This window comes from Colobus angolensis, unplaced genomic scaffold, assembly GCF_000951035.1.
Source record: "Colobus angolensis palliatus isolate OR3802 unplaced genomic scaffold, Cang.pa_1.0 Scaffold219, whole genome shotgun sequence".
NCBI classification, from domain to species: Eukaryota; Metazoa; Chordata; class Mammalia; order Primates; family Cercopithecidae; genus Colobus; species Colobus angolensis.
The window spans coordinates 1,581,404-1,595,029 of NW_012115366.1; the positions used below are offsets into that span (position 1 = coordinate 1,581,404).

The 13,626-nt window shown below is 56.7% G+C and overlaps 1 protein-coding gene across 2 annotated transcripts; it reads left to right on the forward strand.

The window, feature by feature from the left end:
• On the forward strand, window positions 1-10,925 carry LOC105512747 (leucine zipper putative tumor suppressor 3). 2 transcript variants are annotated; one of them, XM_011943322.1, is made up of 6 exons: window positions 1-44; window positions 5,637-5,861; window positions 6,403-6,879; window positions 7,194-7,787; window positions 7,926-8,057; window positions 8,393-10,925. In XM_011943322.1, the coding sequence occupies exons 3-6, from the start codon at window positions 6,421-6,423 to the stop codon at window positions 9,089-9,091; spliced, it is 1,884 nt and encodes a 627-aa protein (XP_011798712.1). In that variant the 5' UTR covers window positions 1-44; window positions 5,637-5,861; window positions 6,403-6,420; the 3' UTR covers window positions 9,092-10,925. The 2 variants fall into 2 exon arrangements, with proteins under 2 accessions (XP_011798712.1, XP_011798711.1); XM_011943321.1 differs by having other exon boundaries at window positions 5,637-5,799; window positions 7,194-8,057; window positions 8,393-10,919.
• The last annotated feature ends 2,701 nt before the right edge of the window (window positions 10,926-13,626 follow it).

Genomic DNA, 13,626 nt, shown 5'->3' on the forward strand with positions numbered 1-13,626 from the left:
TGGCGCCCGTGTCGGAGACCCCGCGCCGGACCCTGAGGCAGCGAGTAAGTGAGGCAGGCCCATCGTGGCATCCCTCCCGGCTCCGACCTCCCGCCGCGCCTGCTGCACTGCGCGGCATGTCAGACCTGACCCGGACTGGGTAGGGGGCGCGTCCCGCTGCTGGGGTCCCAATGGGGAGGGGAGCGGAGAGGAGACGGATGATGTCATGGATGCTTCGCCCGGCCTGGGAGGAGGTGGCGGCCAGAGGGGGTGCGGCTCGGATTATGTCACCTCTTCCCTCTGCGCCCCGCCCCCCGGGGCCACACGCGTTGGTGGGGAGCCTGGGGAGGTGCGGGCGGGATTTCCCCCATCGCAGGGACTCCTAGGTCCTGTGGCCTGTGGCTGGGGTCTCTATCAGTTGGCTCTGCGGGCCATGGGCTGGTGAATGGCGACCCCCCCCCACCCCCAGCAGAAGCTCGTGTGTGCGCGCGTGTGTGTGCTCGGGGTGGAGGGGGCGCTCTCGGCCCCCTCAGTCCTGAAACACCGGCTTCATCAGAGCCAGTAGCTAGGTGTTGGGCCCATTTCGCCGCCAGTGCTTAGGCCACCGAGGGAAGATGGTTCTCCCCTTATGCATCCCAACCAAGAAGTTCTGGATATCTCTGCACCCCAAAAGCCCTGCAGTGCCCCCAGATCCCTTTCCTCCCTCCGTCCTGCTTCCTGGAAACCCCTTCTGCTCCCCCTGCCCGGATTCACTGCCTCTTTGCATTGCCCATAACTAGCATTCCCACAGGCATTTGCCCTGCATTTCTTTGGTGCAGGGCCCAGAGATCCCTAGGACTCTGCCATCTGTGCCCCTGGGAAACCTACAGGCCAGACCTGGGGAGGCCTCAGAGTGAAATCTCCCTGGAGTGACCTGAGCCAAGTGCTCCAAGACGCCCCCTCTGGGGAGTAGAGATCAGGGATGCTGTCCTGAGGCCAGCCTTTGGACTGGTCTGGAAGCATGTAGGATGGTCACAGAGAGCTAGCAAGAGCTTGTGTGTGAAGTAGAGAGGGGCTCAGGTCAGGGGAGATAGAGGAGGGGCACCAGGAGAGGCCTTGGGGACCCTGCTGCAAGCTCTACTCTGGTTCTGGGGACCAAGAGGAATACCAGGCGTTTCACCCATTATACGTTTACTTCTTAAAATGCCTGCAAGGTAAGTGTGAGAACCCGAGGTGAAATTACCTGCATGAGGTTGCACCGCTAATCAGTCCAGCTGGGATTTACACTTGGAGCTGATGCTGCCAGAACTCTGTCTACTGCACTTGATCCTGCTCGTGGAAGGATTTGGACAGAGCAGGGGCAAGATCAGCTTTGCCCTTTAGAAGGAGTTCCCTGGCAGCTGCTGGGGGAGGGCGTGCAGGAGAAGAAAGTCCATTGAGGAGCCCCCAGCAGAGCTGCTGGATGGAGGGGCTGGCTAGAGATTTTTAGGAGATAGAATGGTCTGGGGTTGGGGCCTCTGAGACCCCAGGTGTTCCTAGCTTTGGGAGAGACACAGGTTGGGGGGGTGGGTTGGAGGTACCTATGCATGTAACTCTTAGGTAGAGTCCGTTTGGCACCTTCATGACGCTAATACTGTGTATAATGCCCCAGGCACTGAGGGCTGAGGTGACAGAGATCGAGGCAGTCGGGCAACAGGCTGTCATCCCAGGGTGGTGCACTGATGCCAGGAGGCTGCCTTTGCAGACCATGCTCAGTTACCTGGGCCAGTTCAGGACCTTTCCTCTTGGTTCAGTTCCTGCTTATCAGGGAAACATCCCCTTCCTTGTCCTGCCAGTGCCCTACTGGGATTTTGTGGAAAGAAGCTGCAGCAGCCAAAGCTTGGGAGAGACAAGCGGCAGGGCATGTTTGCAAGGGGTTAACCATGACAGGTTAAAATTACGACAAGAAGCTCTTTAGAGAGTGAGGCTCCAGAGAGATCTTCTGTGGGTTGATAGTCAAGCATTCCCCAGGTAGAGCACAGAGAAAGGAGGCTCAGGACAATGGTCCTGGGACCTTGTTTCCATCCAGGACTCAAGGCATCTGAGACTTGCTGGGGACTACACACACTCTAGAGAAACAGTAGGGCAGAGTGGCATATGACCAGCCCCAACCTATGCTCAGGTTATCCTTTCCCGGATCTCAGGGAAGGTAGTACTACATGTTTGTATTGCCCCTTATAGTTTACAAAGCACCTTCCCAAACATTATACCATGCCACTCAAGATCAATATGATCACTGTTGAGGTTTATTCCTGCCCAGATCCAGGTCTCTGGTGCAGCCACCTTGCTTTCCCCTTGCCTAGATCTTTCATCCCACTATTGGCGCCTTCCCTCAGCATATTAACACTCAGGTTTCTACCATGGTTAATTTTAAAATTAAAAAAGCCCTTGAATCTCAAACCTCCTTACATGACTGCCTTCTCTTTTTTTTTTTTTTTTTTTTTTTTTTTTTTTTTTTTTTTGAGACGGAGTCTCGCTCTGTCGCCCAGGCTGGAGTGCAGTGGCGCGATCTCGGCTCACTGCAAGCTCCGCCTCCCGAGTTCACGCCATTCTCCTGCCTCAGCCTCCCGAGTAGCCGGGACTACAGGCGCCCGCCACAGCGTCTGGCTAATTTTTTTTGTATTTTTAGTAGAGACGGGGTTTCACTGTGTTCGCCAGGATGGTCTTGATATCCTGACCTCGTGATCCGCCCGCCTGGGCCTCCCAAAGTGCTGGGATTACAGGAGTGAGCCACCGCGCCCGGCCTGACTGCCTTCTCTTTTAGCAGGAACTCTGCCATATCTTTCTCTGCACTCCTCTAACCTTGTAGACTGCCTTTGTTTTGTACCACGTTTTTGTTCTGTTTTGTTTGTTTGAGAGGGAGTCTTGCTCTGTCACCTATGCTGGAGTGCAGTGGCGAGATCTTGGCTCACTGCAACCACCAAATCCTGGGTTCAAGCGATTCTCCCACCTCAGCCTCCTGAGTAGCTGAGATTACAGGCATGTGCCACCACACCCAGCTAATTTTTTTGTATTCTTAGTAGAGACAGGGTTTTGCCCTGTTGGTCAGGCTGGTCTCGAACTCCTGACCTTAGGGGATTCACCTGTCTTGGGCCTCCCTAAGTGCTAGGATTACAAGCGTGAGCCACCGCCCCAGCCTTTTTTTTTTTTTTTTTTTTGACATAGTCTCGCTTTGTCTCCCAGGCTGGAGTGCAGTGGCATGATCTCGGCTCACTGCAACTTCTGCCTCCCGGGTTCCAGTGATTCTCGCACCTCAACCTCCTGAGTAGCCAGGATTGCAGGCGTGCACCACCATGCCCAGCTAAATTTTTGTATTTTTAGTAGAGACAGGGTTTCACCTCGTTGGCCAGGCTGGTCTCGAACTCCTGACCTCAAGTGATTTGCCCGCCTTGGCCTCCCAAAGTGCTGAGATTACAAGCGTGAGCCACTGCATCCGGCAGTTGTACCACTTTTCTGAAACCATTCTGACATAGACATTGGTGATGTCTTCAGACCAGCTCCTAAATCTGCAGCACAGTCTCCAACCCCAATGCTACCTGGCCCTGTTATTTTTGACACTGGAAGCTGTCCCCATATTCTTGAATCCCCTCAATCTTGGCCTTCAGAGCCCACCTTCTCCTGGCCTTCTTCCTGCTCCCAGAGTGCCTGCCAGACTTCTGGGGCTTTGCTCCCTGGCCCAGTACTGGCCCCCACCACCCTTGAAAACTGATGATGTCAATTTCTCTCCATCTAGTGCTTTTTTTTTTTTTTTAAGACAAAGTCTTGCTCCGTCACGCAGGCAGGAGTGCAGTGGTGCAATCACAGCTCACTGCAACCTCTGCCTCCTGGGTTCAAGGGATTCTCGTGCCTCAGCCTCCCAAGTAACTAGGATTACAGGAATGCACACCACGCCCAGCTAATTTTTCTATTTTTAGTAGAGATGGGGATCCACCAAGTTGGCCAGGCTGGTCTTGAACTTGGCCTCAAGTAATCTGCCCACCTTGGCTTCCCAAAGTGCTGGGATTACAGGCATGAGCCACCTTGCCTGGCCTCCATTTACTGCTTGAGAGGTATCTTTCTCTGGTGTTTCCCAAAGCAACTATTTTCCCCAAGTAGTCTCGCCCTATCATATTAAGAGTGTCACACCCACCCTGGTGCCCAGTCCAGAGTTCTCCCTTGTCCCCACCGCCTGACCTCATCTATATGAAATTTTGCCAGTTCTTTCCCAAACCCTGCCCAGGCCTTCCTACTGGTTCCAAGCCTCAGGCCTTTCAGCCTTCATCCTCTCAGTCCTCAGCTGCTCCCCACATTGCACCCAGATATGGCAAGGGAAAGGGGCCATGCTTAAGGTAGGAGGGGGTTGCAGGGCTGAGGCATAGCAGGCTGGAATATGCTGGGGAGTAGAGGCAGAGCAGGGACTAGAGTGAGGCCAGAGAGGGACCCAAGGCACAAAGGGAAGGAGGCTATCACTCTCAGGGTTGTGCACTTGCTGATTGCACCCTTCATTTGGCTCTCTGTCCTCATCCTAGTCCTGGCCCTTGCTTATGGGGACAGACAGGTCCAAGGGAGTAGGGTGGCAAAGTGCTCTTCTCCACACCTGTGGGGACAGATGCTGAGTATGGAATTCTACAAAGACAGTGGACAGGCTTGGTAGTGAACTTTTCAACAACCTAGAGCTCTCATTCCTGGTGTGGGGGCCAGAAGACTCCTGAAGGACAACAGTTTTGTTAGGTTCCCTTTGTCTGGGCCAAGGACACTGGGCATCTGGGTAGAAGATGGTCTGTGGGGCCATAGGGTGCCACGTGGACCCCTTAACTTGATAGGGAAGGAGGGCTCCCTGCCTGGTTTATGCAGGGTGTAGTAGGAAAAGGCCTGAAGGGCACCCCCTTCCATTTCCCACACACTTATTTGAGGGTCTAACCCGAGGCAGACACTGCCTGGTGCTCCTGCCCAGCTGCATTATGCAGATCTCTGGGGCAGGTGTTCCCAGGTGCGAACTTGAGACAAAGGAAGGAGGAAGCAGGGCCTCCCTGAGCACAGGTAACCCGAGGCCTGGCTCCCCCTGTGCCTGTGGGCTGGCCTTGGGGGAGGGGGACGCACACCCACAGAAGGGCTCAGAGGGCTTCACTGTAAGCTGAACAGGGTCAAGGTCCACAGGGAGCGGGAGAGGGGAGTAATCCAGGAAGTCTTCCTGGTGGCAGTGAATTCTTAGCGGGGTTCGGCAAGCGCAGGATCCTTGGGGGCGCTGCAGGGTGCGCGGCCCCTCCCCTCCCCCGCCCACCTGTGGGAAACGCAGGCCGGGAGGGAGGCTCCGTCAGCGCCAGCAGCTGGCGCCACTGGCGTCCCCTGCCCCGGCCTCAGCCAGCCCTGGGACCTCTGCAGAGGACTGATCCCGGGGAGGGGGCCCTGTCTTCCCAGGGACCCGGTGCGGCCGAGCTGGGAAGACCTTGGGGCGGGCAGGCCTGCCACCTACTGCAGCCGCGGCCCCCGTCCGTCCGCGGGGGACAGGGCGTGCCCTTGGTGGCGCCCACCCGCGACCCAGATGCACGCCGCCTACCCACCCTCCCCAAGACTCCCGTTTCCTCAGGCGCTCGCCGCCTCGGGGCGCCTGGCACGCGGCAGCCCCGCAAGGTAGGTCCTTCATTCCTCCCATTTCGCAGAGGAGAAAACTGCAGTCCGGAATGGCTCAGTCGGCCCCTCCAAAGCCGCGCAGCTGGTTCGGGCCGAGCCCCGACTGCGAGAGTGAGGCACATGGCCCCTGCAGACCGGGCCTCGGAGGGTCCCAGGCTTGAGGACCCGTCAGCCCCTCAACCCTTTGGAAAGGCAAGGAGAGAAGCCTGCGCTGGTAGTGAGCTTCCACTTCTGCCCTGACTGCAACACCTTAGGTTAGGGGGCTGGGAAGGACCCCCACCCTCAATTTTTGGATAGGAGTGTATTTCTCTCCCTCCCCTAACTTCTGAGGTTGGTTCCCTGTTGGATTCAGGTACTGCTCTCCCCTTCCAACCCCATTTCCCCAGCCCGTGAGGTTCGGATATTAGGGTCCCAGACCCAGGATAAAGAACCCCAAAATTCTGGGGTTGCAGCAAAAAGTTGAGAGGGTCACTGAGCCTGGGAAGCTCATGGCAGAGGTGGGGCTAACTCAGAATTTTAGGAATGGAATGCTGAGCTGAGCTGAGCAACGCTGGGGGCTAGGTGCATGGAGCCCTGGGGGTTGGGCTTTATCAGGTGGGCAACAGGCAACCCCCATTCCCAAGTTCTCTCTTTTATCCCAACCCTATTCCTTCACCTTGGATGCCTGAGGACTTTTTGTACCCATTGTAGGGAAGGGGACACTGAGGGGCAGAGTGGTGCTGGGTTGACTTGGCTGGGGTGGTGGGAGTAGGAGTAGGGTCTTACCTATTTCTGCCTTCCTACCTGTGCCCACAGTGCCCCCCTGGCTTAGTCATGGCGAAGCTGGAGACACTGCCTGTGCGCGCTGACCCAGGGCGGGATCCTCTCCTGGCCTTTGCCCCACGGCCCTCCGAGCTTGGACCCCCGGACCCCCGCCTGGCCATGGGTAGCGTGGGCAGTGGGGTGGCCCATGCCCAGGAATTTGCCATGAAGAGCGTGGGTACCCGCACAGGGGGTGGGGGCAGCCAGGGCAGTTTCCCTGGCACTCGAGGCAGTGGCAGTGGGGCCAGCAGGGAGAGGCCAGGCCGCTACCCCTCAGAGGACAAGGGTCTCGCCAACTCCCTCTACCTCAATGGTGATCTGCGTGGCAGTGACCACACCGATGTCTGTGGCAACGTGGTTGGCAGTAGCGGTGGCAGCAGCAGCAGTGGTGGCAGTGACAAAGCGCCACCACAATATCGTGAGCCCAGCCACCCACCCAAGCTCCTGGCCACCTCTGGCAAGCTAGACCAGGTCAGCCTTTTTCTGGGGGTGGGAGGCAACCCAGAGAGGAAGGCAAAGTGGGCCTTCTTGGAGGTTGGGTTGTGGGGGCAGGATGGAGGCTGGGCTGGGAAGTCATGGACTGGGGACCTGGGGCCAAGTCTAGCGGGTGGATCAAGAGATCTGGCGCTAGGGAGCCATGAGGTAGAACCCCAGATGGGGGACCTCAGGATGGAGATCCAGTAGGGGTGGGAGGTGGGGCTGGACAAGTCTCGGCCAGAGGGAAGAGCCTGGGCCAAGCCCAAGGCCTCAACCTGATGCCCAGTCCCTCCCTGCCTTTCCTACAGTGCTCAGAACCACTAGTTCGGCCATCAGCCTTCAAGCCTGTGGTACCCAAGAATTTCCACTCCATGCAGAATTTGTGCCCCCCGCAGACCAATGGGACTCCTGAGGGACGACAGGGCCCTGGTGGCCTCAAAGGCGGACTGGACAAGTCCCGGACCATGACTCCAGCGGGCGGGAGTGGGAGTGGCCTCTCAGACTCAGGCCGGAACTCCCTCACGAGCCTGCCCACCTACAGCTCCAGCTATAGCCAGCACCTGGCGCCCCTCAGTGCCTCCACCAGCCACATTAACCGCATTGGCACTGCCAGCTATGGTAGTGGTAGTGGCGGCAGCAGCGGTGGGGGGTCGGGCTACCAGGACCTGGGGACCTCCGATAGTGGACGGGCCTCCAGCAAGAGTGGGTCATCGTCATCCATGGGGCGGCCAGGCCACCTGGGCTCTGGGGAGGGTGGTGGTGGAGGCCTGCCTTTCGCGGCCTGCTCACCGCCCTCGCCCAGTGCACTCATCCAGGAGCTGGAAGAGCGCCTGTGGGAGAAGGAGCAGGAGGTGGCAGCTCTGCGGCGCAGCCTGGAGCAGAGCGAGGCGGCCGTGGCCCAGGTACTGGAGGAGCGTCAGAAGGCGTGGGAGCGGGAGCTGGCTGAGCTGCGGCAGGGCTGCAGTGGGAAGCTGCAGCAGGTGGCCCGCCGTGCCCAGCGTGCCCAGCAGGGCCTACAGCTGCAGGTGCTGCGTCTGCAGCAGGACAAGAAGCAGCTGCAGGAGGAGGCAGCCCGGCTGATGCGGCAGCGGGAAGAGCTGGAGGACAAGGTGGCCGCCTGCCAGAAGGAGCAGGCCGACTTCCTGCCCCGGATGGAGGAAACTAAGTGGGAGGTGCGGGCTGGAGATCTAGGCCTCCCCCTCTGCCTCCCTTCTGTCCCTCTGGGAAACCCCAGAGCAGTTGCCCCTCACTATCATAATGGGGTGGGGGGTGGTGAAAGGAGCAGGGGGGACAAAATCAACTGGCAGTGCCTGTGAGGACCGGAGGCCATCCCCTGGGTGAGACACGTCCATCTTGAGTCCAGGCAGGTAACCGGGTGCGTCGGCTGATGAGGAGCTGAGCCAGCAGCCCCGGGGAGCTTGGTGCCCCAGCTCCAGATCTGGTAGCTGGGTTGGGGTGAGCAGAGCTCTGCCTTTACCTGGCTTCTCCTCTCACATGTTCCTGCCAGGTGTGCCAGAAGGCTGGTGAGATCTCCCTCCTGAAGCAGCAGCTGAAGGACTCGCAGGCGGATGTGTCGCAGAAGTTGAGTGAGATCGTGGGACTGCGCTCACAGCTGCGGGAAGGCCGGGCCTCGCTTCGGGAGAAGGAGGAGCAGCTGCTCAGCCTGCGGGACTCCTTCAGCAGCAAGCAGGCCAGCCTGGAGCTGGGTGAGGGCGAGCTGCCTGCTGCCTGCCTCAAGCCGGCGCTGACCCCAGTGGACCCGGCCGAGCCACAGGATGCTTTGGCCACCTGCGAGAGCGACGAGGCTAAGATGCGCCGTCAGGCCGGGGTGGCTGCTGCCGCCTCCTTGTTTTCCGTGGACGGGGAGGCGGAGGCTGGTGGGGAGAGCGGGACGCGGGCCCTGCGGCGGGAGGTGGGGCGGCTGCAGGCCGAGCTGGCGGCTGAGCGGCGGGCCCGGGAGCGCCAGGGTGCCAGCTTCGCGGAGGAGCGCCGCGTGTGGCTGGAGGAGAAGGAGAAGGTGATCGAGTACCAGAAGCAGCTGCAGCTGAGCTACGTGGAGATGTACCAGCGCAACCAGCAGCTGGAGCGCCGACTGCGGGAGCGTGGGGCTGCAGGAGGTGCAAGCACACCCACTCCCCAGCATGGCGAGGAGAAGAAGGCCTGGACCCCCTCCCGCCTCGAGCGCATTGAGTCCACAGAAATCTGATCGACCTGGGCACTCGGCCTTTTGACAAATGTCCTGTGAAAAGGCCAGAGTCCCCAGTGTCCCCTACCCTTCATCTCTCTTCCCCATAGACCCCGTATCCCCAGACCAAAGAGGTTCTCTAAGCAGCTGTGACCAGGTTCCTCCCTCCCCACCTGCCCTTCCAGCTCCAGCACTGCCCCGTGGCAGCCCACTTGGACCCTCCTAAAAGGAGGGAATAGGGGGAGGGCAGGATGAGCAGGGGCAATCCTAGGTGGTGGGGGAGTCATGCTCCCTTTCTTGGCACCCCCTTGTTGGAGATGGAGGCAGCAGGCCTGCAGTGCCATAAGGTGCCCCAGTCCTTCTGGGGGTCAGGGCTGCTACTGTTGGCCACGCTGTGTCCAGTGATGCTCTCTGTGCTCACCTCCTAGGCCATGGAGCCTGAGGGGGCCTGCACCAGGTTTGCTGAGACTGACAGACCCTGGGCTCCAGACCTCTCTCCCTCCTACAGTGCTCTCCCTCCCTGGGCAGATTGGCAGGACAAGTGGGAGCAGATGGCCTGCCTTTGGTTGAGAGGGCTACCTGCCCAGCCCCTCCCCCCAAGATCTCTTGGGCTCAGGCCTCAGAGCCTGGCCTGGTCGTGAGTGTGTGTCCCTGTGTGTGTGTTGTGGGAGGGGAGGACTGGGGCTGGAAGTCCGGCACCCAGGAAAGATCTGTCCTCCTGTTCTTGGAAAGGGTTGCCTGATGGCTTCTCGGCCCTACCCTCGCCCTTCTGGCCAGGATCCCGCAGGGCAACAGCCCTATCTCCTTGGCTGACCCCACACCCAGGGCCACTGTCCGGCTCTAATACAGCTATTAAGTACTACCTGCCTCTCAGGCACTCTCCTCACCCAGTTTCTGAGTTCAGATGAGTGTCTGCGATGTCTTCCCGCACTCTATTCCCCCAGCCTCTTTTTGCTTTCATGCTCAGCACATCATCTTCCTAGGCAGCCTCTTCCCCAAAGTCTCACCTTTTCTTCCAGTAGAAAATTCTGCTTGACTTTTGGTGCACTGCCCACTTCCCAGCTCCACTGGCCCAAGTCTGAGCCGGAGGCCCTTGTTTTGGGGGCGGGGGGAGAGTTGGATGTGATTGCCCTTGAAGAACAAGGCTGACCTGAGAGGTTCCTGGTGCCCTAAGGTGGCTCAGCATCTACCCAGGGTAGGCCTGGCATGAGGGATTAGGTCAGTCGACATCAGCTACTTCTCTTGGGGCCCTCTCAGAGTCCATCTCCCCAAGACAGGAAGAGCAAAGCAAATTTCTAATTCACCAGCAATAAAAATTGGAGGAGGCTTGGCCCTCAGCCCTTGTATTTCTCTCTTTTTCACTCTCTTCCTCCCACCCCCAAGACTGAGTTTTGGGGGGCAAGGTGGAGAGAGCTGGCAACTACTGTGAGCAAGTCCCCTAGCCCCTGACCAGCCTCCTCCCATGACTGGTGACTGTTTAATGAGCTGTGCATCCCCCACAAAAACATGAGTGCCCCTCTGTGTGGCCTCTGACCCTTGGCACAGCCCTTCTGGGTGGTCCTCACCAGGTCTCTGAGCTGGGTGGGAGGCCATCCTGGCAACCACTGCCCATTCCATTCACCCCTCACTGCACCTGCCCTAGAACCTGGGCCTAGGCCACAGGGGCAGGGAGAAGAGAAGGCATTAGTAAGAAAAAAATAGAAAAAAATATGAACAGACTCAGCTTCGGGACGTCCAACCACAAAAGAAATTATATATAAATATATAAAAATATATATCTCTACCATATGTGATGGAAAGACTTTTTGTTTTCCTTTCCCAAAGAAATAAAATGGAAAAAGCCTCTTGAGTGGTATTCTTTGGCCTGTGTGTGTCTTTGCAGGTGTGGGAGGTGAGGCCCGGGTGGGGGATGGAGGCAAAGCTGGAGTAAACAGATTTCCCAGAGGAGGCATGAGACTGGAGGTGCTCACTGGGCTGTGCTAGGAGGTTGGCCCAAAGCCCAAGCTCTGCCACGTTGCCTGGGAAGAGTTGTGGTGCCACGTAACTGCCCAGTGGGGCTCTCTTCAGCTCACACTGTTGTCAAAGGGGTTTCAAGCTTGTTCCAGCTCAGAATCTGGACACTAAGCTGCTAGCCAGAAAGCAGATGATGCAGGACAGCTAGATGAAGCCTGCGGTCATCTAAGCCGCCATACAGCAACTGGTGGATGTTTGCGAGCTGAATGGATAGAAGTGAAGACTGGGAATAGGTTTGCAATTAATGGTGAAGCCCCAAAGGCAAAAGGGACCCAAGCGTGCTGCACAGCAGAGAGCTTCCCTTTATAACAATTCCTCTGTCATCCTCTCAAAGCACCACAATCAAGAATGCATTCTGTTGTAAGTAACACAAAGGACCTCAAAGAGTGGTTTATTTTTCCCCAACCTGACAAGAAATCTGGAGGTGGGTGTCATGGTTGTTGGATCATCGGGGACCTAGATTTTCATCCTCCCACTGTCCCATCCTTAGCATGTTATTCCCTGCTTACCACAAAGTGGCTGCCACAGCTCCATGAAGGCATTGAGGCTGCCCCACTTTATTATGAAAGTAAAAGCTTTCCCAGAGCCCTCCCAGGACCCTTCCCTTTAAGTCCTGTTGGCCAGAACTGAGTCACATGCTCCTCCCACTTCAAGGGAGAATGGGAAATTGAGCATTACAAAGAGAAACAGGATTGTCATGGCTGCCTGGGAACAAACATGGTTCATTCCTTGGGGGTAGACGCTGTGCTTTCTTTGGGTTCTACTGGCAAGGACAGAGTCGTAACAATGAATAGTGTTTGCCCTGGTATGGCCTGAGTGAGAGAACCCTCCCTAAGCAGTGGTGTCTGCGGTCTGGGGCTCCAGATATTCAAACAGCGCTGTCTCCAGAGATCAGGAGTTGGGATGCCAGGCTTGCCCCTCCTTGCAGGGACGTGTTCTCCCTACATTGATTTTGTCTTCCCGACAGGATAGTGCCCTGGAGGGAGCATGATTTCTCAGCTCTCCTTCACCCCCCTGAGGAGGTGTGGACTGGTAGAGCCAAGGCATTGACAGGATATGAAGACCCTGATCAGCATATCTCAAATGCCCTCAGGAATGGCAGCCTGGGGCCAGGCCTTTCTGATAGGTAGAGGCTTAGTAGAGTCTCTTTCTTGTCTAGGTACCTGTACTGACAGGTGTGTCAGTATATGTACCCAGTAGGACCCAGCCCTCCTTCTTAGGGTGGTGGAGAGTCGCCCTGGCTCATGCTCCATGGCTCTGGCCTCCCTAAGCTCCAGCTCCACATCTATTTCTCTCAGCAGGCTCATCTATCCATCATGTCACTAGCTCTTTTCCTGGGAACACTTTACGGATACATCTCTATTATACATGCATTTTTTTTTTTTTTAAAGATGGAGTCCCACTGTCACCCGGGCTGGAGTACAATCTCAGCTCACTGCAACCTCTACCTCCTGCGTTCAAGTGATTCTCTTGCCTTAGCCTCCCAAGTAGCTGGGGTTACAGGCGCCTGCTGCCACGCCCAGCTAATGTTTTTTGTATTTTTAGTAGAGACAAGGTTTCACCATGTTGGCCAGGCTGTTCTCAAACACCAGGGATTACAGCTGTGAGCCACCATGCCCGACCGACGCATTGGTAAAATTAGACAGGTGTGGTGGTGCATGCCTGTGGTCTTAGCTACTCAGGAGGCTGAGGCAGGAGGATCACTTGAACCCAGGAGGTTGAGGCTGCAGCGAGCCGTGGTTGCACCATTGCACTCCAGCCTGGGCAATGGGGTAAGACTCTGTCTCAAAAATAAGTAAATAAATAAATAAAAATAAAAATAAATACATGTATTGTTTTTATCACTGTACAGGCTTAGAGAATTTATGTGAACTGGGTGCGATGGCTCATACCTGTAATCCCAGCACTTTGGGAGGCTGAGGCGGGAGTACTGCATGAGCTCAGGAGTTTGAGACTAGCCTGGGCAACATAGGAAGACACTGCCACCGCTACCTCTATGAAAATAATAATAATAATATAATAAGAATGAATTTGTGTGACTTCCCCAAGGCCATAAAACCCTGAGTGGTGATCCTCAGATTCGAACCTGTGTCTAAGCTACTTACTTTTTTTTTTTGAGATGGAGTCTCACTTTGTGGCCCAGAGCTGGAGTACAGTAGCGATATCTTGGCTCACTGCAACCTCCACCTCCAGGGTTCAACCGACTCTCCTGCTTCCGGAGAAATCTCCAGGCTGGATTATAGGCGTGCGCCACCACACCCGGCTAATTTTTGTATTTTTTGTATTTTTGTATTTTTATTTTTTATTTTTTGAGACGGAGTCTTGCTCTGTCACCCAGGCTTGAGTGCAGTGGTGCGATCTCGGCTCACTGAAAGCTCTGCCTCTCGGGTTCATGCCATTCTCCTGCCTCAGCCTCCCGAGTAGCTGGGACTACAGGCGCCCGCCACTACGCCCAGCTAATTTTTCTATTTTTAGTAGAGATGGGGATCCACCAAGTTGGCCAGGCTGATCTTGAACTTGGCCTCAAGTAATCTGCCCACCTT